The 27,611-nt window shown below is 40.7% G+C and overlaps 1 protein-coding gene across 12 annotated transcripts in view; it reads right to left on the reverse strand.

The window, feature by feature from the left end:
* BBS9 (Bardet-Biedl syndrome 9) overlaps positions 1-27,611 on the reverse strand; it is a 461,803-nt gene that overhangs the window by 235,947 nt on the left and 198,245 nt on the right. For 7 of the 12 annotated variants that reach the window (XM_061587182.1, XM_061587176.1, XM_061587178.1 and 4 more), the window contains exon 20: positions 22,924-23,146. The exons of 1 other annotated variant lie outside the window; for it this stretch is intronic. In XM_061587182.1, the coding sequence (XP_061443166.1) occupies positions 22,924-23,146 (223 nt within the window). Of the gene's footprint in view, positions 1-21,946; positions 22,087-22,923; positions 23,147-27,611 lie in introns of all 12 variants that reach the window. 4 more of the 12 variants (XM_061587171.1, XM_061587173.1, XM_061587174.1 and 1 more) reach the window with 1 other exon arrangement.

Raw genomic sequence — 27,611 nt, forward strand, 5'->3', positions numbered from 1 at the left:
TTAAAGAGAGAAGGAAAGCAAAAGCAAAAGGAGATAGCAACACGGCCAGAACCCTAAATGCAACAATACAGTGACAAGTACATAGGGACAAAGAGAACTATTACAATAGTTACTGTATAGAAATAGAAGAGGACAACAAAAAGGGTACAGCAAGAGCCCTATTCCAAACAATTACTGAAATTAAATGGATATTTAAACCAAGAGCAGGGATGTTGAATAATCAACAAGGGAACACACAGACTGACCGAGATAAAATAAAAGGAAAGTGGAAACAATACACTGAAGGACTATATAAAAGAGATGCAAGGATGACAGATTTGTTCACGGAGGAACCATATGATGAAGAACCAGAAATTTTAGCATGTGAGGTAAAAGCTGCTCTTAAAATACTTGGAAGAAACAAATCACCAGGAACAGATGGCATACCAATAGACTTGCTACAAGCTACTGAGACTGTCCAAATTTTGACAAAAAATTGTCAACAAATATGGAAAAGATAACAATGGCCCACAGACTGGAAGCGTTCCATAAACATCCCAATTCCAAAGAAAGGGGATCCCAGGAAATGCAGTAATTATCGAACTATTGCCTTAATATCCCATGCAAGTAAAGCAATGCTCAAGATTCTACAACAAAGGCTCTTACCATATATGGAGTGAGAAGTGCCCGATGTCTAAGCTGTATGTAGAAAGGGAAGAGGTACCAGACATCATATTGCAAACATACATTGGATAATAGAAAGGACCAAGGGATTTCAAAAGGAAATCACTCTGTGCTTTATAGATTACAGCAAAGCCTTTGACTGTGTAGATCATGAAAAACTATGGAATGCTTTAAAAGAAAAGGGGATGTCACAGCATCTGATTGTCCTGATGCACAACCTATACTCTGGACAAGAGGCTACTGTAAGGACAGAATAGGAAGAAACCGATTGGTTCCCAATAGGAAAGGGTGTGAGACAGGGATGTATTTTATCACCCTATCTGTTTAATCTATACGCAGAACATATCATATAGAAAGTGGTATTGGACCAAAATGAAGGAGGTGTGAAAACTGGAGGGGAAAAGATTAATAATTTAAGATATGCAGACGATACCATACTATTAGCAGAAACCAGTAATGATTTGAAAAGAATGCTGACGAAACTTAAAGAGGAAAGCACAAAATCAGGACTACAGCTGAACGTCAAGGAGACAAAAGTAATGACAACAAAAGATTTATGTAACTTTAAAGGTGACAACAAGGATATTGAACTTGTCAAGGAATATCAATACCTTGGCACAGTCATTAACGAAAATGGAGACAATAGTCAAGAAATCAGAAGAAGGCTAGGACTGGGGAGGGCCACTATGAGAGAACTAGAAAAGGTCCTCAGATGCAAAGATGTATCACTAACCACTAAAGTCAGGATCATTCAGACCATGGTATTCTCAATCTCTATGTATGGATGTGAAAGTTGGACAGTGAAAAAAGTGGGTAAGAGAAAAATAAACTCATTTGAAATGTGGTGTTGGAGGAGAGCGTTGTATATACCGTCGGCTGTGAAAAAGACAAATATTTGGGTGATAGAACAAACTAAACCAGAATTATCACTAGAAGCTAAAATGATGTCATACTTTGGACACATAATGAGAAGACATGATTCACTAGAAAAGACAATAATACTGGGAACAACAAAAGGGAGTAGAAAAAGAAGAACAAGAGATGGATTGATTCCATAAAGGAAACCACAGACCTGAACTCACAAGATCTGAACAGGGTGGTTCATGACAGATGCTATTGGAGGTCGCTGATTCATAGGGTCGCCATAAGTCATATTCGACTTGAAGGCACTTAGCAACAAAAGCCTTGCTCTCATCTTCCATGACAATCTATCACCTGGCTATCTCTCTCTCCACCCATAGTCACTGAAATTGGGGTGCATTACCTATGTTCCTCCTTCCCAGAACACCTTCTAAACACATCATGCAAACGACAACAGCTAACAAAAAAAATCTACCTCAACCATTTATCTCAGAAGGCATCTGACATAATTGGAAACATATCACTGAAAGCACCTAAAACCCACCCGGTCCTTGTGACAGTAGAGCAAATCTATTTCCCTGGGCACATTTCACACCCAGGGAGGGCCAGTCTTCTGCCATTAACAGAGTCTTACTCTGACAGCATCTGTTTACTTTCTCCTATCATACATTTAGTGTGCTTTGAGCCCTCCCTACTATTCAACCTCCTCCAGGTTGGGGAAGAAAACAGAAGGGAGGTTGTCCCCTTGCTCCCAGGATTTTGAAAGAGCTGTTGGCCTTTTATGCCCCCTAACCCAACCAGGAATGGATGTAAAAGGCTACAAGATTGAGTGCACCCTCTCTCTGGAGTCTGGGTCAGGCAGAGGTCCCATTCCTTACAGAACTTACTGGGGAACTCAGCAGTCTCTAGGGACAGCAACCAGGGAAGCAAGCAAACCACCCAGATGCTCAGATACTAGTAAGAACAAGTGAGAATAAGCAGGGAGAGACAATGGTTCAGTGGCAGAGCACGCACCTTGAATGCAGTCAAGATTCAGTCCCTGGCATCTCCAGTTAAAAGGGGACCAAATAGCAGATGATGGGAAAGACTCTCCTCTGCCTAAAACCCTGGAAAACTGCTGCCAGTCTGAGCATAGGACTATGTGAACAAACAATCTAATCTGGCATATGGCAGTTTCCCTATACAGTAGGGCCCCGCTTTACAGCGCTTCGCTTTACAGCGTTCCGCTAATACAGCGGTTGTGAATTGTAGAAAGGTCCCGCTTTACAGCGCTTGTTCCACTTTTACGGCGGTTTTTTGCCGCCGGGCACCATTTTGGTCAATGTAAGTCAATGGGATCCGCTTTACAGCGGTTTTCGCTTTACAGCGGGGGTCTGGAACATAACCCACTGTATGAGCGGGGCCCTACTGTACAGGCATACCCCGCTTAATGTGCGCGCGCTTCGCAATAACGTACACTTTATTGGCATGACGCTGCTGCCATCTAGTGGTGATTGCGTGCAGTACAAGTGAAGAGAATTGCTTCACTTAAAGGTTATTTTCGCTTAAAGTATACTCTCTGGTCCCATTGCGAACGTTAAAGCGGGGTATGCCTGTATCATACGGAAGGGCTGTAGCTAATGGTAGAGCATTTGGTTTTCATACCAAAATCTCATGTTCAATCCATTGCATCTCTAGGTAAGATTGGAAAAGACTCCTGCCGTGAGATTCTGGAGAGCCACTCCCTGTGTCAACAATACTGAGCTAGATGGACCATTGGTCTGACTCAGTATAAGGCAGCTTCCTGTGTACCTAAGAGTGATCTCCTTACTGAGAACAAATAACATGCATGATACTTACGGATGGGGGAAAGATTTGTCATTAAAATGTGAACCTCCTGAATTTGCACTTCCCAAGCCAGGACATGAACTAAATGCAGATTCCTGCATTGAGAAGGGGGTTGGACTTGATGGCCTTATAGGCCCCTTCCAACTCTACTATTTTATGATTCTATGATATGTCAATTGACAAATCTTTTACCATAACCCTACATTTAACATACTTGGGGCACAATGCATCAATGAAAGAGATATTTTCACTGTCCTTCAGTATATTTAATTATATCAGAACAGAATAATGATTCAGTCATTTTGTTTGTAATTGCAGCACTAAAGATCCAAAGGGATTTAAAAAAACATATTTTGTTGCTGTCTGCAAATACAAAACCTGATGCTAACAGTGCCAGTTATATAAAAGATTTCCCATAATCCAGTCAATCACCTGCTGTTTGTGACTTCCGGGAAGGGTTGCTTTGCCTGTGCTGCCTCTGAGCGAGCTCTCGTCTCAGAAGAAGCTTTTTCAGCTTTAAAATTAGTCAGAACGCTCTTTTTGACTGATATAGATTTTCTCCCGGGCAGGGAGAAACGTAGAGATCAACCCCAAAGCCTGTTTTTGTGGGGAGGACTGGATTTCATTTATTTATGAGAGAAAGTTCAAACTGCAATGCCGGATGGACTTTCATCAAGCTCTAGCTGATTACAGCGACACGTTTATCTTTTCTTTAAAGAAAAAACGGACTCTAACAGGCAGATAAGCATCCTTCTTTCTATCTTCTTTTTCCACTTGGCTTAAATTGGTGCAGCAAAAAAGAGATTTGTCAATGAATCAGCCGTGAAGAAATTCTAGGTGAGTTTTGGCTATTCTCTTTCACTAACGAAATTAAGGAGGAAAGAAATCGAAAAAGCTTATCTTTGTTTTTATCGCAAAAAGCTGTCCTGGAGGTGCATTCTAAAGATATCAACGGAAGAGGGATTTCTATTTCGAGGAGGGGGGGGGAATTTTTTTTTTTGGTCTATTTCATTTTGACGAATCTGCTTGTTCACGACGCCACTAATTGTTTTGATGTTGGGAACTAAGTTTGTTTTGTATTCCTGAACACATAGAGATAAGGCAGGCTGTATTGTCTACACTGATACAAGCAAGCCTGAAATATTAACCCAATTGTGGCTGAAATAATTTTTGTCTCTGTGGTTTTAAGAATGACAACCAGGAAAGTGAATGAGACCATGGAAGAAATTATGTTTCAGAAAATAATGGGTGAGGTTGAGATAACGAAACAAACCCTGAGACAGGGTCGACAGGAGATGAAAATTGAACTTAACAAAATGACGCAGGAGCTTAAAGAAATAGTGGATTCTGTGAGAGAGGAGTTTGATGGGATAGGGAAGCTACAAGACCTGGAGATTGGAACAAATGTGAAATTAGAAAAAGATTTGGATTTTATGGATGTTAGCAATAAAGTTGACTGTTTGGAATTCAACGTTGTCTCTGAAGAAATTAATGAAGATTTTGGTGGTAAAGTTATCAATGTCTTGGATAATTTTCTGGACTGGAATGATGTGATGGAGTTTGACATAGAAAAAATCTATGGAATTGGCTACAGATATGTGACAGTGGAGAAACTCTCAAGAGATGAGCCAGTGCATTTTGTAAAAAAGAAGAACAGAGATATGACTTTGCAGCAATATTTCAGCAACATATTCAGAATTCTTGACTGGAATGATGTGATGGGGCTTGACATGGAAAAAAATTATGGCATTAACTACAAATATGTGACAGAGCAGAGACGCACCCAGAGCAGAGATGTGACTTTACAACAATATTTCAACAACATATTCAGAATTGATGGCAAAGACATATTTGTGATGGGGGAAATTCCCATCAGACTCTTGTTATATGACTATGGCTACGACAGCAAGATCATCATGGGATACTGATAATGGACGAATGGATACTGAAACCACTGGATTTAACAGGACTATTGAAGATGGAAGATGGAATTAATATTGATAATGGAAGAATGGTTATGGAAATTATTGGACTTAACAGATTTGACGAGATGGATTAATTGATATGTTTACTTGGACTATGGCTATGACAACAAGATTATTATGGGATATTGATAATGGAAGAATGGCTACTGAAATTACTGGACTTAACAGGATTATTGAAGATGGAAGATGGAATTAATATAGATAATGGAAGAATGGCTATTGAAATTATTGGGCCTAACAGATTTGAATTAGATGGATTAAGCGACATGTTTATTTGGAGAAAAATTGAAAGATATATCTCTCAAGGAATTGAAACCTCTCTTTGACTTTTTGTGGAAAGAATAAAATAATGTTTATGAGATTTGATGATTAATTAAGATAACTACTGGAGGAAAGTGATTTTATAATATAATTTTAGAGATAGGATTGTTATATATTGTAGACCTATAACTGATCTGCGACAAATCGGAAGTCGACATTTTATTTTATTGTTTAATTGTTTTTGTTTTGTTTTGTTTTTTGTCTTTGAAAATTTGAATAAAAATTAATGATAAAAAAAAAATCACCGGCTGTTTGTAATGTCTCTTTGACGCTTGATGGTGGCAGGTTTTATCTACATAACTAGCATTTACTTAAATCTTGCTTTTTGGTAGTAGTTATGGCTTATAACTACAATAAAAATGGTAAATGAATAAATAATGATCCGTTGGAACTATTAAAAAAATGGTAATATATTATTTCAGGGAAATCAACATGGTGACCTCCAGGGCCGGATTAAGCTGAGGATGGCTCCTAGGCTGATTGGAGTTTGGGGGGCCCTTCTCCTCTTAGGCAATATGCGCGCACAGGTTTGCCATCAATCAAGATGGCGGCCGAGGTTTCCCTAAGGGGCTGAAGCCTCTGCTGCCATCTTGGTGTAGCATGCATGCGTGCCATCAACCAAGATGGCAGCAGAGGCTTCAGCCCCTTAGGGAAACCTCGGCTGCCATCTTGATTGATGGCAAACCGCAAAATACAGCAGAGAAAAAGGTAAGTGAAGCGGGGGGATGGCGGGCTGTTCGGAAGCTCTTGTCCCGCGACATGGGCCCCCAAGAGCTCCAGGCCCCTAGGCTTCAGCCTACTAAGCCTAATGGATAATCCGGCCCTGGTGACCTCCAGATGTTGGATTACAATTTCCAACTTCCCCAACCATGCTAGTTGGAATTGTTGGCAGACGTAGTTTAGCATCCAGAGGGCACCATGCTGGTTACCCCTGCACAATTTTATTCAGAGGAATGTTTAACAGCTAAATATTGTTGGCATTGTGAGCTTTCCAACCTTGTGCTGGTATGCCATAAAATATCACTCTTGATTATTAAGCCAGCTAAAGTTTGGCTTATTCTCTAACAGTAAAATAAGACACCCAATGCTTATAAGTAACCAAGGTGGAAAATTAGGTCAAGGGCACTGAGTGGCCACAATAATTAGGAATTGTTAAGAAGTGTGTTCTCATTTTAATGATTTATTTATATTTTATCACTTCTAGTTACTGCTTTTGAGCTTATTACTTGCTGCCTTCAGAGACAGGATATATTAAAAACAAATGTAAAAGACGAAGTCCTGTTATTTCAAGAGAAATTTGGTTTAGTTTACAAAGCAAAGATACGAGGTTGGTTTACAACCTTTAAATTACTGTGCATATTATACTTTTTTTTACTATAACCAGTCATTTGGAAAACATAACAGATTTATGTACTTTCTTCCTTATAAACACACTTTTTCCTGTGGTTTTAAGGAATTGGTTTGTGCACCAGGTGCAGTGGGATTATACTGGGCTGCACATGCCTAAGAAAACAAACTGTGCAGAAAATAAAGTACAGTGACAAATATGGTCATCAGTGAAAATACTATTTGGCCATTGTTTTCACCAACAGCTGACATCAACATTATTAATCATTTGTGACTACTTATGCTTTAGCAGTAGATATTAAAATTTAATGATTTCAATGCAAAGAGTCAGCAGTAGGATTCCATATATCAAGGCATTAATGTGTTGATTCCAATTATACTTAGAGGTAGAGAGTTGGAAATGTAGGACTGCCAACTAAATTTCACAGCCCAAACCAACCAATGAGTCCCAAGTCTCCAATGGGATTTTTAAAAAATTTATTATGCATACCTTTTCCTCTTTAAATTATTCATTTTTTTAAAAAAAAACGTAATTGCTGTTGTCTTTGTAATGCTTGTGTTCATTGTCTAGGGCTTGACAGATGCAATACCAACTGAGCAATAGAGTGTTTTCTCATCAAGCAAATAGATAGCTTTTCATCATACAGCATGCTTATTCATCTTGCTACCCCTTTCAACCTTTTACCCAAGTGAATATAAATATACAAGGGATGTAATAGATTAGAACTTTAACATCTAACCATTCTAATTGTATTAACTGATATGTATGAATTGAAACTTGCATCTTAAAAATTAGTACTGACATTGGTGAAGGCCAGTGCAAGGATGTTGGGTTGTAGCTGTGCTGTAACAGTATGTACAATACTTGTACAAATGTAATTTGCTGTAATTTGAATGTACCATAAATCCTGTGAGACAAACAAAGGTGTAGGCCTTGGGGCACTATTCATAAACATTGCAAAGCCTCTTAGACAGGACAATACTAGCAACATGCAGCCCCAAAGTCTATCTACAATTTGCTGGGAGGTTCACTACACAGCTGAGAAAGAATTGTGTCAGCGCAGCGCTTGTGTGGTTCTTGCCCTTAATTACCAAAATATTTACATAACCTCAACAAGCTCTCCTTACACCAAGAGTGGGGAACCTCAGGCCCAGGGGCCAAATGCAGCCCTCCAAGCCTCTCTATTTGGCCCTTGAGACTATTCCCAGACTACATCCCCTCCCCAGCCACACTCCCTTTCCTCAGGTCACACTACTCACAGGCCTGGCTTTGCACTCTCTTTCAATGTTTTTGCCTAGCTGGAATGTATCCTTGAACTCTAATAACTTCTTTTGTTTGCCCAGATGGAATTGAGTGTGAAGATATTAAACTACTGTTAGGTTACTGTAGTGTATTGGCCCTCCAGGCTTGCCATTCCAGGAACTGCTGAGTCAGCCCCAGGCTGTGGCAGTTTCAGTCCCAGGCCTGCCTTACAAGCAGCACCATGCTGTGGGCCTTGTTCTCTGTATATACTGTAATTAGTTATAGTAAAGTTCTTGTTATTGTTTAGATCCACTGTGTGGCCTCTTCCTTCATGATACTTTTCACTGGCGACGAGGGTGGGATTTACTGAGGCACACAGAGTGTTTTCTTCATGCATGAGAGGCTGAAATGGAGAGAACATTTCTCCTTAGACTGGATTAGGACATCAGCTTGGGCCTTGTGGAAACCACTGCAAAGGAGTCCAGGTCAGTGTGTATCTTGTGGAATATGGCCACCCAACGGCATCTTGAAGAATTTAACCCTGCATGTCCCAGCAAGTGGGAAAGTTAGCAGCCAGGCTGGAGTTTTACTTGGCAGCAAATGGCATTACAGTCAGAGAAGAAGCTTGCTGTGTTACTCAGTGTCTGTGGGACAGACACCTTTGACCTAGCACAGGCCCTCCTAGCACCAGCAAAACTTGCTAATACATCTTATGAGGATATCCTGAATGTTTTACAAGGACATTTCTCTCCAAAACTGTCTGAAATAGCACAACATAATTCTTTCTACAAACGAAATCGGAGCTGAACAGAGAGTGTGTCACTGTATGTTGCTGAACTTAGATGCATGGTGAAGCACTGCAATTTCCCAAAACTTGAGGAGATGCTGCTTGATTGCCTGGTCTGTGGGTTTCATGATGAGGGCCTGCAAAAGCGTCTGCAAAAGGACAGCTCACATTCAAGACTGCATTGGAGGAAGCTCTGGCTACAGAAGCAGCAGCAGCAAGCACCCAAGAAGTGCGTTTGGCAAGAAACTCACCCCGTTCAGAAACCCAGCTGGCTAAAGATTCAAATCAACAACTTCTGGAAATCCACAGGCTGCAGTGCAAATGCTAATCAACCAGAGTAGGTGCTGCAGGACCTCTGAGATCCAGACAAGTTTCTCCAGTGGAATGTAAGAGCTGTGGTGGATCCCATGAATGGCGTGCCTGTCGTTTCAGAGGTGCACAGTGTCGGTGTTGTCAAAAAGTTGGGTATATTGAGCGAGTATGCCAAGCCAAAGCAGAAGCAGCCGCCCCAGGAGTGCGGTGGAAGGAAAAACACCATTAAGGACACAAAGCAGTACCACACAACTGTACAGAAAGTTTCCACATATGACAACGCAGAGGAGGTGATTAGCCACATCAAGCCAGGGTTGTAGTACTCCGCCAATATGAGGAAGGTGAAGGTGACAGCCACCATCCAGGGAACTCCATCCACCATCGAAGTTGATTTGGGCTCAGGTTATACTATCATCTCATTGGAAACCTACCAGCAAATATTTCCTTATGGGGGCCACAAATTGTCCCTTTCCAGTCCAAACTTACTGATTACCAGGAAAATCAGGTTCCAATAAAGAGTGTCGGTGAAGTTGAGGTGCATTAACAAATTTTCCATGGAACTTTACAGTTATTGGTTGCTCAAGGGCATCACACCAGTCTCCTTGGCTTAGACTGGTTTGAGTCATTGGGCATTGCTCTCATGGGGGTCCACCAGATTGGGCAATCATTATGGGATAGCATCCTAAATGATTTCAAAGCTGTTTTTGATAAAGGTCTTGGGAAATATAAGGGGCCTCCTATTTTGTTGTTCTTGGATCCTACTGTGGCCCCCATCCGTATGAAACCCCATCGTGTTCCATTTGCACTGCAAGCAAAAATTGATGCTGAACTTGATTGCCTCATAGAGCAAGGCATCTTGGAGCCAGTGACACACCCTACATGGGTTGCCAAACACCATTGTCTCAGACAATGGGGCCCAATTCACATCTACAGAATTCCACACATTCCTGGATAATTGACTGATTCGGCATGTCACTTCAGCCCCTTTTCATCCAGTAACCAATGGCCAGGCTGAGAGGATGGTCAAGACAACAAAGAATGCATTGAAATGGATTGGAGAAGGTTACTGGGACCGACGCCTTGCAAGTTTTCTCCTGACACGACACATCACACCTTGTGCCACAACTGGAAGGAGGCCAGCTGAGCTATTAATGAACAGATGACTAATGACTCTGCTTGATCAGTTGCATCCTGACTTGACCGAGGACCGACCAAGAGAGTCCGCTGCAGTTCAAGAACCTGCATGGGTGTTCACCCCAGGTGACCCTGTGTATGTCAGGACCTGCGGTACTGGTGAAATGTGGATTCCTGCCACTGTGACCCAAGCCACGGGCCCATTGTCCTACACAGCTCAAACACCAGACGGCCATGTGTTACGTCGTCATGTGGACCAGATGAGAGGAAAAAGCCCAGCTCCATCAGTTCTCTCTGAGGGTGCTGGAAATACTCAAGTGGAAAGAGAAAATGAGCCAGTGGCTTCTCCTAATGCCAGACAAGAGCAGTCGCACCATGACCCAGAAGCGGACCAGTATGAACCAGAGCCAAATGGGGAACTAGGGGATGCACTATCAGCTTCAATGCAAAATTGTTGTTGTCGACCCACACCAGGGCTCGTCCCAATTATCTTCAGGACTATGAGAGCTAGGGGGGAGAGGTGTAGGTTGGCCCTCCAGGCTTGCCATACCAGGAACTGCTGAGTCAGCCCCAGGCTGTGGCAGTTTCAGTTCCAGGCCTGCCTTACAAGCAGCACCATGCTGTGGGCCTTGTTCTCTGTATATGATTAGTTATAGTAAAGTTCTAGTTGTTTAGATCCTCTGTGTGGCCTCTTCCTTCATGATACTTTTCAGTTACATTTGTTGCTCCACCCACTTTAGCTTCAGGCCCTACTGGCATGTAGTCCTCAGCAGGTTGCCAGAAGGGAATGCAGCCCTTGGGCAAAAAAGAGATTCCCTACCCCTGCCCTTTTTGCACCTTGAAAGTTGGACTGGTTTTCTCCCACACACATCATGAAATTTACTCTAAAATGAATTTGAAGAAGGACCTAACATATATGTGATGACCTGACTATCACATATTTATGAAGCCTCAGGTCAGGTTTTGTGACTTCACAATAGCAGTTCTCAGTGGCTCTCATTAAGATGTGATGTGAAGAAAGTGGCTGCATGAATCCCAATATATACCCAACTCTCTGTATATACTTAAATTATTCATGTGAAATAATAGCAAGACCAACCTTGGAATTATAGTTATAAGACATCTCTCATCATACTGTGACAATTTACTTAGAAACCATTGCCAGTTGAGATGTTTTTAGTGGCAATTCATGAGAGGGCCTTCTCTATGGCAAAACCGCACAGAGAATTCCCTGCCCCAAGAAGTTAGATCATCACCTCCCTTTTTATGTGTGTTCTGCTGACATTTGGAGATCTTTCTTTTCCAACAAACCTTTGATTTTACCACTCTTTAAGTTAGTACATGTTAGTTCAGGCTCTATTGCTGTTTTCAATGCTATTTTTAGTGGGTTATTGTTATATATCAATTTCTTGATGACAATTATTGCTGGATTAGAAATGTTACTAATTTCTGAATCACTGCACAATTCTTCCTAGCTTATTCCTCTGTTGCCTTGTATTGTCAACTTGCCCAGAAGCATGTGGCAATAATATACTCCACTAGGCCTGTCACATCAAGCACCCCCTCTCACCAGCTATATTCAGTTTGAGCCAAGGTTAATCTTGTACTGGACTTCTCCTCTATACCCACAACCTCCTTATCACTCCCCCGACCTTTCATTACCAGAGCTTGGAAAAGTAACTTTTTTGAACTACAACTCCCATCAGCCCAATCCAGTGGCCATGCTGGCTGGGGCTGATGGGAGTTGTAGTTTAAAAAAGTAACTTTTCCAAGCTCTGTCATTACTCATACTAAAAATTACCCTGTAAGCTCTTCGGGGGCAAGAACCATATGTTCTCATATGATGAAGCGCTTCATGCTCACATGTGGATGGTACTAAAAACCACCATGACTTTACTAGCGCTACACTAATATCTACAGAACAAAATCTGGAATGAGTCTAGAAATTACTTTAACAAGTAACAAGACACCCCCCAAGAGTTCTGCAAAACATATTCTAATGTTTCTTCTCCAACATTTTCCAGTCGTTATTTGGGGGCACTAGAAGAGTTTGTCGTGTGTTGAAAGATATATGTCAAGCTCAATACTAGTAATAATAACATTAATTTTCAAGTATTTGGCAACAGCTGCTGTAGCAGTGCAAGTTAGACAGAATTGCATCTTTTGATATCTGAGTTTTAATACATGCCAATTAAAAATAAAACATTTTATAAATCCTCAAAGCAAATACTAAAAATTTGAAGTTCATTTTGCCAAACTCTTTCAGAACTTCCATCAATTTCATTAAAGATTGTATGGTAGATGTTTTGGGTGGTGCCCTCAGAAAATTTAAGCTAAAATTTTCAACACTACATTGAAACTTTGGGAACACCATATGAAAAAATTCTGAAATAAAACCAACCTTAAAAACTTAATTTTTAAAAATCTTTTTTAAAAAGTTTCTGCTACGATCCACAAATTCTAAAATTAATTCCTCTTATTTACTACAGCCTCTGCCCCTGAGCACTTTGTGTACCAGCTTCCCTCACCCAGATCACCAAGGCACCCCCCTTCCCCAGGTCGCCAAGGCAACATCCTCACTCTTGCAGCTTGCCAAGACACCCCCTCCAAACCAAGGCACCTCTCCCCCAGCTTGTCGCTCTGCTGCTCTCCACCCAGTGTCACCTCCCCACCCTCCCTCAATTGCTGGCCTTGGCCTTAGTGGTAGCAGCAAAACTCCATTCATTCTCTCACTCTCCACCCAGTCTGGCCTCCCGCTCGCCTGACTGCTTGCCCTCCTCCCTCCCTCCTTGCTTGATTGCTGGCCTTGGCCTCAGCAGCAAAACACCACACATTTTCCTGCTCTCCTCCCATCTCACCTCCCAGCTCGCCCACCTTTCTCCCTTACTCCTTGCTTGTTTGTTGACCTTGACGGTGGCAGCAAAAATCCACTCATTCTCCTGCTCTTGCCTCTCCACCCGCTCACCCACCCTCTTCCCTCATTCCCTCACTGCCCACTTGCTCTTCCACTCTCCACCCAATCTCACATCTCTGCCCACCCTCCCTCTTCGCTTGGCCATTAGCCTTGGCTGCCATCACAATGTCCCCACAGTTAGAAGATTGTCACATGACTGGCATGATGCCTTACAAAAATATTATATAGTCAGATAGAACAATTACGTGTTATAACACAGTTTAGATAAATGGATTCAGAGTGCTACAAAAGACAAATAGAATTCTCTTAAGCATCTTGGATAATGTAAAGATCTGACTTGGGTCATTCAACCAGTGTGTAAATCCAATTCACACAATGTCTGGCTCATTTCCACCTAGCCTAGGAGAGCAGGGCCCTGACTGACTCCATCTTACTGCTGTGGGTGCTTAGAGACCATCTAGATGCAAATCCTGCAAGACCTAGTCTATCTCCACCTGGCCTGTGAGGGCAGGGCTCTGATGGTCTCTACCTATAAAGGCTGCTTTGTCAGTTTTTGCAAGACTTATTCCAGATTTTGTTCTGTAAATATTAGCTCCTGCTGCAGGTGCCAGCCCTGTAAGACCTGATCCAGATCTCTATCTGACCATTTCCATTTGGCCTGGGATGGTAGGACCCTGACTGACTCCAGCTACAAAGGCTGCTCTGGCTGTTCAAGGTGCCTAGAATATATATCATATCTTTAGTGAAATGTGAATGTTTCCTAATATAAAATGCTGTATTTATGAAAAGCACAATAAATTATGACTATGGTTTCGTTGTAGCTATATATTGATTTGTTTATTGATCTTGTGAGCTGCTTTTATCTAGGAAAATCACATATAAATAAACTTGACAATTATAATGAATTTGGCATTTGATTCAACATCTTTTTTAAAAAAGCTTTAAAAACAACTTTAAAAGGAATTCCAACACAGACACATCATCAGTTATCTAACAAATCAACATATTTGGATGCAATTGTTTATTTATTTATTTATTAGATTTATATCCCACCCTTCCTCCCAGTAGGAGCCCATTATTATATTATGGGTTATTGACACTGAACATATAAATAGGGCCCAAGCATGGAAGTGAGAGAAGGGGACACTTTACCCAGGCCTAAACTCTAGAGGGCAGAGCATGGCCTACAAGCCCATAATCCTAAAGAAAAAAAATGAAGTTAAATTGGAGATCATGATGGAAGATGTTTATGTAATCTTATCTGGATATCCTAGCTGAAGCTCCGCTATAACCATACCTTAATACAAAATACAATTTAAGGTTAATGAGCAACACGCTAGTTCACACTGCTCAAAAGTTCCTAGGGTGCTCCTTCCTCGCTCCTTCCACACCACAGATGAAACAAGCCAGAGTCTGGTTTGTCATGTTATCTGAACCTGGGTTTGTGATTCGTTTTCCCCAAACAAACCATGAATGGTAAGCCAAGAACAAACCTTGGTTACTACTCACGGTTTGTTTGGAGGAAACAAACCATGAGCCTGGATTCAGATGACATGCCAAGCCAGACTCTGATATTACAAGGGCCCATGGTCAGCCTCCATGTTACGTTCATATCTGGACCAGAAGTTGGCATGAACAGTAGCAGACCCTGGGTAATCACTCCTTCTGCCTATTTCTTTTCTGATCTTCTTTCTACCAACTTTACTGGTGTAAATAATCTAAACTGCTGAGTTGTGACGACTGCATTAATAAAACACATTATTGGCAATGTAATACATTATTTTACATTGGCAATGTAAAAGTCACTGAATGCAAACCTCGAAATTTGAGATCCCGATCTTGACCTCCAGAGCCAAGCTACATCTAGTCAAATACATCTAGTCTCTATTGAGATTCAAATGTGGGATGAATAAAACAATGGCAGGCCACTCCTGACCAGCCAGGAAATCTATTCAGGAGAGTCCTCCTGAGTTATAATCTGTCTTGATTCCACTTCCTCACACACACAAACTCCCCCCCTTTGTGCATATCTAAACGTACCTCGCCAAACCTCTCTTCATCATATCACCAAATGCCTTCTTATTACATCACCAGACCCCTCCTAGTACATGCCCACCTAGGGAACCCAAAACATAATTAAAGGGTAGAGTTACAACTTGAGAGAGGGCTTTTTTGTAATTCCAATGATCTGCATACCTCTCCACATTGCTCTGAAGGAGCATAGTGCTGGACACCAGACCTAAGGCTTGGTAGTCAGAGCTGAAATCACTTCAGGCACAGAATTCCAGATCCAGAGCCCAGGTCCTGGCTTCACCTCATATTGCATTCACACAGCTTCAGGAACTACTCTAGCCAGAGCAAAGATAGTTAAACTTTGCATCTATCACTATCTTCTCGGCAGTCACATAATGAAGTATTATGCTCTACTGCTTTAATTTCCCCTTGCAGTGTAGGAACTCTTGTTTCTGTAGACTAGGAGTGTAAATGTGTTAGTATATTAGTTTAAATGCACATGTGATCTTATGTATATGCTGCACTGCGTATGTTTTGTAAACAACTTCCTTTTATTCCTTATAATAAACAAATCCATTGTGGAATAGTTCTGTGAGACAGCACATTTCTGGGTACAATATAACCTAAGGCACACTCTCAGAACAGTGCACAGTTGACTTCAGGAAAATATTCCCCCTCTCAGAAAAAGTATTTTTGGGGTCATGTGGGTGGTGGACACACACAGGTAATCCAACATACAATTGTGACACTGGCTTGTTTCATTCATAGTATTGCAGCAGCAGGAGAAGATATTAAACAATCATTTCTTTTAAACTATGGTTTAATGTTTTGTGCAACCCAGACTATGTATCTATGTGGGGTGTCCTTATCATCGAATATTTCTTGAAGACAATTAGAAGTAGTGTCAAGTTAACTAGTGTCAAGATAACTTCTGATAAGTACCTCCTACAGAAAGTGGAGAAAGGAACTAGAGCAGTGGTTCCCAACCAGGGGTCTATGACCCCCAAAGGGGCCAGGAAGTCATCCTGGGGGGGGACACGAAGAGCCAAGACAATAATTATTTTTTATATATAAAAAAATGTCTTCAGGACGGCTGAAACAAACTGAGCAAGTGCGAGCAACTTTCATTCCTAGCTCAAGGAGACCAGCTGCTGATTGCTCTTCCTGAGCTCTCAGCTCCTTAACCCCTTTCTGTTTCTAATTAAAAAAAAAAGATGACTTAATGGATGAAGCGGCAGTTACGGGAACTCTGGAGGAAAGTTACCATGTTATACTTGAGTTCTTGATCTCAAAAGAAGCAAAACCTGAGTGTAGCCATATGAGTACCCTGATCTTCAGAAAAGCAGATTTTAATAAATTCAGAACAATTGTAAGTACGGTTCTGTGGCAAGTGACTCTAATGAGAAAAGGAGTCCAAGATGGGTGGGAGTTTCTAAAAAAGGAAATTCTAAATGCACAATGGCAAGCAATTCCAACAAGGAAAAAAGGGGGAAAACAGCAGAAGAAGTCAATGTGGCTTCACAAAAAGCTTAGAGATGACCTGAAAACAAAAAAGGACACATACAGGAAGTGGCAAGAAGGCCAGGCCACAAAGGAAGAGTACAGGCAGGTATCACGGAATTGCAGGGATGGTGTCAGGAAGGCTAAAGCTGACAATAATAAAGGAACTGGCTGAAGAACTCTGAGAACCACTGTCAATTATTTTTGTGAAATCATGGCGTATGGATGAAGTACCAGATGACTAGATGAGGGCTAATGTCCAAAAAGGGCAAAAGGAAGGAGGAACCTGGGAACAAAAGATCAGCCAGTCTGTCATCAATTGCTGGGAGAATTCTGGAGCAGATTATAAAGCAGTCAGGCTGGAAGCACCTTGAAACCAATGCAGTGATTAGTAAAAGCCAATGTGGATTTGTCAAGAACAAATCCTGGCAGACTAATCTTATCTCATGTTTTGATCGGGTAATCTCCCTGGTAGACTGTAGGCATGCTGTGGACATATCAATTTCAGCAACGTTTCTGACAATGTGTCCCATCATATTCTGATTAGCAAGCTAATTAAATGTGGGCTGGATGGAACTCTCAGGTGGATCCACAGATGGCTACAGAATCGTACTCAAAGAGTGCTTATCAATGGTTCCCTCTCAAACTGGGGGGAGGTAACAAGCGGGATACCACAGCACTCAGTCCTGGGCCCAGTGCTCTTCAACATTTTTATTAATGACTTGGATGAGGAGGTGCAGGCAACGCTTATTAAATTTGCAGATGTTATAAAATTGGGAGGGATAGCTAATATCCTGGAAGACAGAAACAAAATTCAAAGTGAACTTGATAGGCTGGAGCATTGGGCTGAAAACAACAGAATGAAATTTAACAAAGATAAGTGCAAAGTTCTACACTTAGGAAAAAGAAACCAAATGCATAGTTATAAGATGTGGGATACTTGGCTCAGCAATACTACATGCGAGAAGCATCTTGGAATTGTTGCTGGCCATAAGCTGAATATGAGCCAGCAGTGTGATGTGCCTACAAAAAAGACAAATGTTATTTTAGGCTGCATTAACAGAAGTATGGTTTCCAAATCGCATAGTTCCCCTCTGTTCGGCACTGGTTAGGCATCTTGAGTACTGCATCCAGTTCTGGACACCACACTTTAAGAAGGATGCAGACAAACTGGAACAGTCTCAGAGGAGGGCAACGACGATGATCAGGGGATGGGAAACAAAGCCCTATGAGGAGGGACTCAAAGAACTGGACATGTTTAGCCTTGAGATGAGAAGACTAAGGGGAGATATGACAACACTGTTCAAGTACTTGAACACAGAGGAGGGCCAAGATCTCTTCCCTATCGTCCCAGAGTACAGAACACGGAATAATGGGCTCAAGTTACAGGAAGCGAGATTTTGGCTGAGCTGGAGGACACCACACTGCTGTAGCCGATGGCTGCCCAAATCCATGAGAGGGGTCTTCTGGGGCCCTAGAGCAAAGAGTCTCCCCCCCTAGCATCCAGGTACTCCTTCCTCTTCCAGGCCCCCTGCCCTGCTCAACAGAGGGACCTCACAGCAGACAAAGTACTTAAGACCATGACTCAATGGAAAAGAAAATGTGGGGAGGGGGAGGGGAAGCACCATGGCTGGCCAGCATGGCTACACAGAGGTGACAGCTTGTTTTGGAAAAAGGGGCATTCCATGGCAGGCCTCTGGCCCAGAATCCCTCCCCCAATTTCCTGTCCATCTCTCAGGTATGCTTTTAGTGGGATTCCTGCAATGGACTTGATGACCTTATAGGACCCTGCCAACTCTACTATTCTATGATTCTAAGAGAACTCCATGCGTGTGTGTATGTGTGTGTGTGAGAGAGAGAGAGAAAGAGAGAGAGAGAAAGAGAGAGTGAGTGAGTGAGTGAGTGTGAATGTGAGACAGAGAGAGAGAGAGAGTTGTATAAGAAACTCTAGGGTTTATCGTTTGGGAGATAAAGAGGTGTGCTACTGTTTGTGACCTATTCTCTCAAAAACTATGTCCCAGAGTTCTTTGGATATTTCCTATGTATAAGCAGGAGGAGCTAACAGAAAGTGGTATCTGACTAACAGCAACAGGATGGAGGGAAAAGCATACAAAATTCAGGGGCATTGAAATCCTAGAAACTGTGGGAGCTACAGCTACTAATAGAACACCCCAAATAATCTGTGTATAAATGAGTTAAGCCTCTGGTCACCAGAGTGCATAGAAGACTGACATTAGATCAGATCGATAGGCAACAGCACCTAAAACGTGTTTGTCACTTATGCGTAGTTATTGTACATGAGGCAGTCAGAAATATAAGGTGCTTAAACAAAGCGACTTAAAGAAGCTAAAAGACACGAATCAATTGTCCAGTTTCTTCTGATAGCAGATAACAACTTTCATGACAGACAGGATGGAGTCCCATGTTACAAATCGGTCCTGGGCCCAAAGAAATTATGTTAGGGCATGGTATATGACCTCACCCTTCAACTAAAGGTCATAGGTTTTTAAGACTCATTTAGCATTTAAATGCAGCAGCTTGAAAAACTTAACACTTAAGCAAATGGATTTTCTCAAATAGTCTCAAAACATGGGAAATCTCCCTGATTATGTTTGCTTTAAGCAGCTATCAAAAAGCATCTAGATCTAAAAGCTGTCATATACTGCACACATTTCACAAAACAGAAAATAACCAAAACATACTACTATGAAAACTGACAGAATTCATTCACTGTACTTTTCCTTACCAAGAAAGAAATATTTGCCCACCCACTAGGAGTTATCGGGGTGGTCTGAACCACGTTTCAGTGAAGACTGTATGGCCTTGACCCATACTAACGGTTGGCGGAATTCCTCAAACCCCTTTACTTCCTCCCTAAGCCAGCTGTTTAAGATGCTGCCAAAGGCAACACAGTATAAAACATACTCTGATGTGACTTGTAGATCTTTATCATCACATTCTTAGAATGGCTTCTGAACATCTTTCACTCCTCTCCTACTAATTATACTAAACTACCTTTAAAGTGATCATGAACTACATTACAAAATTACTTTGCAATGACTGAGAAAACAATGAAATCGAGAAAGACTATAATGGAACCTTTATTTGCACTCTATCCATTTGTCTAGAAGGCACACTGACACTAGTAACAATTCTCTTTACCTAAATTCATACAGATTTACCTATATAAAATCAATATCAACATTAGCCACACCCATTTGAACTGGGATGGACAAGTACTAAATGACATGGGCTGGGATCCAAATAAGGGGCTTGTATTAGCCTAGTGAAAAAAATACTTTAGACCAGCTGGCTTCCTTTCATAGCATATCACAAATTGCTTTTGAAACTCCCTTCAGTTGTATCTGATACGGGGAGGGTGGCAGTGGCTTTTATTGTAGAAAAAAGTCTAAACACTCTCAAGCTTATGAAACTAGTCTTAGGCCTTGGTATCAGGTCTAATTAGGCCTATCATGTCTTTTGTAAAAACTGACCTCTGTCAGCTACATCCAGATCAGTTTACTTTAGCATTCCAGTCATCTGAAGATTTAGCTGCCCTCTTGCAGGGCTTAATAGCCACATACTAGGAAACACAGTGCATGAAATGGACATATAACATTAATCAGGTTCTGCCACTGTGATGAGTGACTCATAAGGTCATGGCCCTAAAACACTACGTGAGAAATAAGTAACTACATTGCAACTTAATCAGTGTCAGAGTTTATATTTACAGTGTCTTATAAAGCTGCTCCAAAGATTAAAAAGCCTATTAAATAAAAAAATTAAATTACTGCTTTGGCCTGTGAATAACAAGAGTGTGTCACATGTGTTGTACGAATGTATGTGTGTACACATACTAATTATTCCCTTCACACACAGAAAAACAATCATGGACTTGCAGAGCCATATTCCTCATACCTTTACATATCTACATTTAATATTTACATTATTTTACAGTAATTTCCCAGCTCATCCTTCATTCAAGGTGACTTACAGAATCCCAAATAATAAACAACCCAAGAATAAAAGCAATAAAAATTAAACATATAAGCAGCAAATTAAAGCAACAAATGTCTATACACACTGGGTGGTATTCAATGCTAGCCCTACTCAGTATAGAAACACTGAAGTTAAACACAAATAACTTAGGTTCATTCATTTCTATGGGTGTACTCTTACAACTTATTTCATTAATTTATTTATCAAATATCTGTGTATCACTATTCATAAAAAAAATCAAACCAGTTAATAACAATCATACATATATATAAAAACCATGTAAAATTAAAACCAGAGATCATGGACTATTACAGAAATACACTATGTTTTCTTAACTGACTGCATAAGCTTGGCAGCATAGAAGTTTTCAGCATAAAGGTTATAGCAGAAGGTGCCTGTTGAATACAACCTACTTATTTTTAATTAAAGACAATAAAAGATGTGCCTTTTCTAGAAGGTGGGTGTACTGAAGTTCTGGAGCATCTTCAAAATTTTTAGACAATGATTGTAAAGGAGATATTCCCTGCTAAACTGATCTCCTTCCTAAAAGAAGTTTTGGAACAAGACTGCCCAACCTGACCCTAACCAGGTTAAGGGATATATTGGGAAAGACATATTCTAAAATATGCAGGTCCCAATCCATTATGAGGTTTAAATGATACTGGCAGCCAGTGCAGCACCCACAAAACTGGTTATATATGCTCTTAACGTCCAATACCCATTAGGTGATAAGCTTTGCATTCTGCACCAGCTGTAGTCTCTTCAAGAGTAGTCCCATATAGAGCATATTACAGTAGTTAATCCTTCAGATTTTCAGGGCATAAAAGCGTCTTACTCTCTAGGTGGATTAAGCTGCAATATACAATCTAATTGATAAAAAGGTACTCCTTGCCATAGCTATCACTTCCTTATATATATAAAAAAAACATACTAGATCAAGATGCAGCCCCTAGTTTCTGTACCTTGTCTAGCAAAGCAATTGTTACTCCATTGTTACCAAGCCTGCACAACATAATCACAAAGATGTGATACTTTGATACCTTTGATCCAGAGTTGTAGCACACCACTGGGAAGTTGAACTCTACTTTTATTACTTGAATTGCACATGTTAGCAATCCCAGTGAACACATGTTAATTGTCCTGGTGCAGAACAGTGATCTCCTACGGCTATTTTCTGAGTCTGTTTAAAAAGAAAGGGTAAAACAAACAAAAGGCCAGCCCTGCTCCCCAATCCAATGTTCCAGCCAGTGCAATATATTGTTATAAACCACACTGTCAAAACCTGCTAAGTAGTTTAGAAGAATCAACAGGGAGCAACTTCCCTAGGCTATTTTCAGAATCTAACCTCAGTGCAGTTCCACTGAAATTTACATATGAGGCTGGGAATCACTCCTTTCCCCCAGCCCGTATTAGGTGTGGGAAACAATGACGTTTTGGGAAGACAAAAGAGAAAAGTCACTTGAATAATTCCTTGTATTTGCTCTCTTCAGGCAGAAAAAAGTTTCAGGAAGAAAACAGTTTAAGACTCAATATAAGAGGCTCCAAAACCCCAGTTGTGTGCATGCACAGAACTGCTAAAGAAGAACGCTATGTGTACCTTTCAACTGAACTTAGTGGTTAGCTTGAAGGCAGCACAAAATGATCATCTGGGGTACAGTAATTTCTGTATTAGTCTATTTATGTTCCTGAAATATGGCAGCCAATGATCAAGTTTAGATAAACATTAGCTCAAAATGGTTTTATTCTCTAATCCACTTTTTATTGGTTAGAAGGAAAACATAATGGATCATATTTAATGCTACAGCAAAGAAATACATACCATTCTAAAAATATTTGGCATCAAAATTCCACTAGCATATTTATTCAGTGGTTACCTTGGAATTTCGGAGGGGGAGAGGAAAGTCATTTCTCTTAACTATCACAATTTTAATAGGAAACTTAAACTGCAAACCTAACCAAAGTTACATTCCTTTATTTCTGAATTAGGGTGCACACAAATGTATATTACATTGCTTACCTGGTGGAATCACAGTTTGTTGAGTGTCAAAGTCTGTATTTAGAGACATACGACCACCTTTGGCCAATCTATCATAGAGCAAAGTTATGTGTTTCTTCAATTTATTAGTGTCCTTGGGAATACACAACTGATTGGAAAGTGTCAGTGCATGGTCTTTTGAACTCTTGGACAAACAAGTTTTCAATAAATGAGAGATAGAAGCATCCACAGTTTCTTCCCAACCCTGCATGAAGGAGGGAAAAAATCTAAATTAAAGAAGAAATACAAAACCAATTTGCACTTTACACCAGGTAACGAATACACTAACACAATTTAAAACCAAAAAACTAAAGCAGAAGTTTCAATTACAATATTGAAATGGACTTAAACAATTTGCAAGTTTAAATATCCTTATAAAATGAAAATAAGTAGTAAGAAAATTTAAACTAAGGAATCTAAATATAAGAAAATGAACTAAATAAACAGGAAGTTAATGTTGAAATTAACAGTAATAGATTTAATAGGTTTTGTTTTCCAGTTTTTCCTGGTATAGTAACTTTTCAGTTCTTCAGGCTGGGACACAAAATAGCTTCCTGAACAACAACTACTATCAAAAGAGGTTTTTAAATGGCTTTGTTTTATCTTTCCCATCCTTAAAAAATGAGCGTATGTGAATTAGACCTAGTAGCACCACTACAACAAAAGCCACTGTCCTGTTGGCTCTCTGGACTTGAACTGAGGGGCTTAGAAAATTCTTAGAATTCCATACACATATTTGAAATTCCTTCAGAGACTCCAGCATTAAATTGCTGAATTAGACTCAGCAATATCCAATTTGTGTTTTAAGAGAAATAGTGGTTTCCTGTCCCACTACAGGTATTATTAACACAACAAATCACCAATTGCTGCTGTTTTGAATTATCACTATGCTTATTCTGTAGACATGTAAGGTTTAATTGAACTTTCACAAGCTTTTTTACGTTTCATGACCATTTAAACCCACACGTGAATATATACCTATTAATTGAGGAAAACACTTCATGTCTCTTATGAATTGAACTTTAGACCATAAAAGTTTATGCCATAATAAATCTTTTAGTATTTTAGGTGTCAAAAGCCTATTTGTTGATTTAACTCTTACAGGCTCTTACAGGTATCTCTCTACATTCTTCATGAGAAGCATGAAGGATACTTGACAAGGACTTAGGCTGAGATCCCGCTGAGATCCCACTGACAACACAAGGGCTTTTTTGTGCCTCCTTCCCACAACAGCCCATGGCATCCCTGAATAGCTGCTCTTGCAGTCGAGGAGATAGACGGTAAGGAATGCTATCAGAAGAGGAAATTGGCAAGAACAAACAAATCTATGCTTCCAAGCACATGTGAGGTAAGTCCCAGCCTATATCTCCTGCTTCTTTCTTTATTAATTATTATTATTATTATTATTAAGGGGGTGCACCACTGCCACCTTTAACACAATGGGCCTCTCCTCTTCCCATAATGAGACAATAACCACTCCATCAATTTCCCACCACCACTAAAATTAATTAGCCAGGTTGGGCAAGGTTCAAGAGGGCACTTGGTCAGCCTGATCCCAGCAAGCGTCCTGTCCACATTTCAGGTCCCAGCAACTGAAATTGATTCCATAGAACACGACAAACAGTGAATGTCTCCCACAGATCTGCTCCAATTGTGGCATCAAGTTGAGAGCACATATGAGCAACCTTGTGTTGTTACAAAATTATATCTACATTAATTTATTAAATTCTAGTGTATGCAGTGGGAGAGAAGACATTGTAAAATAAAGTACTCATATAAGAAACCAACAAAAACACTATGTGTGAACTAACTTTACTGTCACCAGTACAGTCCAACATCTGTACCATAGTTTTTTCCTGTAAGTCATGAAAGCAATTTCATTCAATAAACTATTTCTACTTTCATTTTGCATATGTAGCATTAGTAGAGCTGCCAGGTCTCCAGTTTTCATCCAGAGACTCCTTTTTGGGGGGTTGTCTCCAGGCAACTCACCACAATCTTCAGGTTTCTGGTTGGTGGGGGTTGTATGACAACGGGCCCAAATCTCCCTTCCCTGGGGAGATTTAGGCCCACTGACATGCCCCTGGCTTCAGAGCCAGCTGCATTCAATCGGAGGGTTTGTGGAGGAACTTCCTGCTCACCCTCCCATCAAATGCTGCTGGCTCTGAGGCCGGGCACACAACAACAGACCCAAAGCTCCCTCCCCAGGTAGAATTAGGCTCCCTGACCTACCCCCAGATTCGATGTCATGGGCAGGCTGCATTCCATCATGGGGAGGTGAGGAGGAACTGCCTCCTCCTCACCCCCCTGATCCATTGTAGTTGGCTCGGAGGCTGGGGGTGTGACAACAGTGCCAAATCTCTTTTCCCCTGGGAGATATAGGCCTGCTGACACACATACACCCTGCATCAGAATCAGCTGCATCCTATCAGGGGGCAAGGAAGAGGAAGTTCCTCCTCAACCCCCCATGATGGGATGCAGCCAGTTCCAGGGCCTGCCCTTGAAATTCTTCGGATGCTTCTGACCTGGCAACCGTAAACATTAGGGAATCTACCTTGATGATAATGCCATAGAGAGGAAGAGCTCAGTACTTTGGATTGTAAATTACATTGATCAACAATATAGTAACACAGAAGACAGATATTGCTTTGGGACATGTTTAAAAAGATGCAGTATATAATAGCTCCCCTATTTGGATCCCATGTGGAGCTTTGGGTCTGAGAACTGCTTTTATGAATGCTTTAAACTACCATATATTTGAAACCTATTCCAGAGGCTTCACAATAAAAATATACTAGCCTCTCACATACTATCCACAGTTTGGATCATTGCTACATTCTTAACCTGAACTGTATGTTGGCCATAGAAGCAGAACTCAGGCTGTTACGATAAAAGGCACTAAAAGATGAGTTTGGAAAGTCACCAACAACTGCTATATAGAAATTGCATATAAAGATTGATAATCTAAAAATAGATGTTTCAGTAAGATGGAGATTACTGCTACAATAATGATAAAGATTAAAAGGTACATAAAGAAGTTTATAAGGAAGATCAGAGGGTTGTAAATCTCTTTAAAAACACTAATTACTTTGTGCAAACTTTACTTCATTAAGATGGGTTCAATGGATTGCTCCATAGCTGTCTAATTTGTTTTTGCAAATAAAAAAACTAGTGAGCTTTACTCAAAGTAAGACTCAATGTCTTTGGGGACAATTAGAACACTTTAGCTGGTTTATTGCTTTGTTTTCTATGTGCCCTCTTTATTTTCCAAATATGGCTGCAAATCCACAGTCACTACAGGAGACGGGGTGGGAGGGGAAGAGCAAAGTAGCAATTGGTCCTACTCTGGCAAGCAGAGAGAGATTTGCTACCTTATCTCTCTCTAAACACAGTCAGGAAGAATAGCATGGTGGACTAGGGTTGCCAGGTCAGAAGCATCCCAAACCCTGAGATTTTGGGGGCGGGCCCTACTGATGTCACTGGAGTGTGCCTCAGTGATGTCATTAAGCATGATACATTAAGCATCAATCACAGTTGCTTGGAGCATACAATTCAAACAAAAACATTTCTCTGATTGGAAATTAAGATACAAATCTTAACCAAAAGATGGTGTTCCCAGGTCCAGCAGAAGTGATGGAACCATTCCTTCTCACCTGCTTAGGGAGCCTGGGTAGGGAACATTTAATCTAGCCTACTTGCTTCTGACAAGAAGGGTTTAAGTCCCCTCAGGCCAGGCCAGTCACCAGAAGGCCACTGTAGGAAGAAAGGAGCCTAGTGGTGTGGAGATGTTAGATGGGAGCACTCAGGAGTAAAGATGGATGCCCTCGAAGGCTGCAATTCTAAACATACTTACTAAGGGACTAAGCTCCATAGAACTCAATAGGACTTACTTCTCAGTAGATATGGTTTGGATTGTGTTGTTGGTTAAGCTTGACGATGGATCCTCTGAAAAGATATCCATATCTAAGTAGGGTTAGCGACCCCTTCCCTGGAATGCCCTGCCTCTACCTTTTAACATGGCTGCTCCAAATTTCTTTACAGTCAGGATGGACTTGAAGGCAGTCCATTTCCATTTCACTGGGATAAAGCACAGGCCTAACTATTTCAGTATCAAAGGCCCATATCCTTGGATCACTTATTTTGTACTGGAGACAAGTGCTTTTTATACAGAAAATAAATAAAAAAGTAGGATGCACAAAACCCACACAGCATGGTATCTTCGGTTTCTGGTATTATATTTCAAGTTTGCAGGTCCCATTCCTCTAGTTTTGAGCTAAAATGTCAAGCCAAGAGCACAGGAATCTCCCAGATGGAAGCTAACTGGCTTATTTTGGCATGGATTTACTTTGGCACGAGCTTTCACAAGCAAAAGCCTATTTAATTAGATGTAGGAAGAAGACTGAAAAAGCAGTGCATTTATACACACATTCGATGAAATGTACTGGGAGATAAATCCTGTTGAAGTGAAAATTCTTACAGAAATACCACATATAACCTGGCCACTAGGACTTCAGTCTATACACACGTACTTGAAAGTAAGCACCACTGAACTCAATGGACATTACTTTTGAGTATACATGTATAGGATTGCACTGTTGAACATTAACACTATTAAAATAATACATACCTAAATGTCATAAACTTTAACATCTTTTAAAAAATTTTCTTGC

Source organism: Rhineura floridana, chromosome 10 (genome assembly GCF_030035675.1).
Source record: "Rhineura floridana isolate rRhiFlo1 chromosome 10, rRhiFlo1.hap2, whole genome shotgun sequence".
Classification (NCBI taxonomy): Eukaryota; Metazoa; Chordata; class Lepidosauria; order Squamata; family Rhineuridae; genus Rhineura; species Rhineura floridana.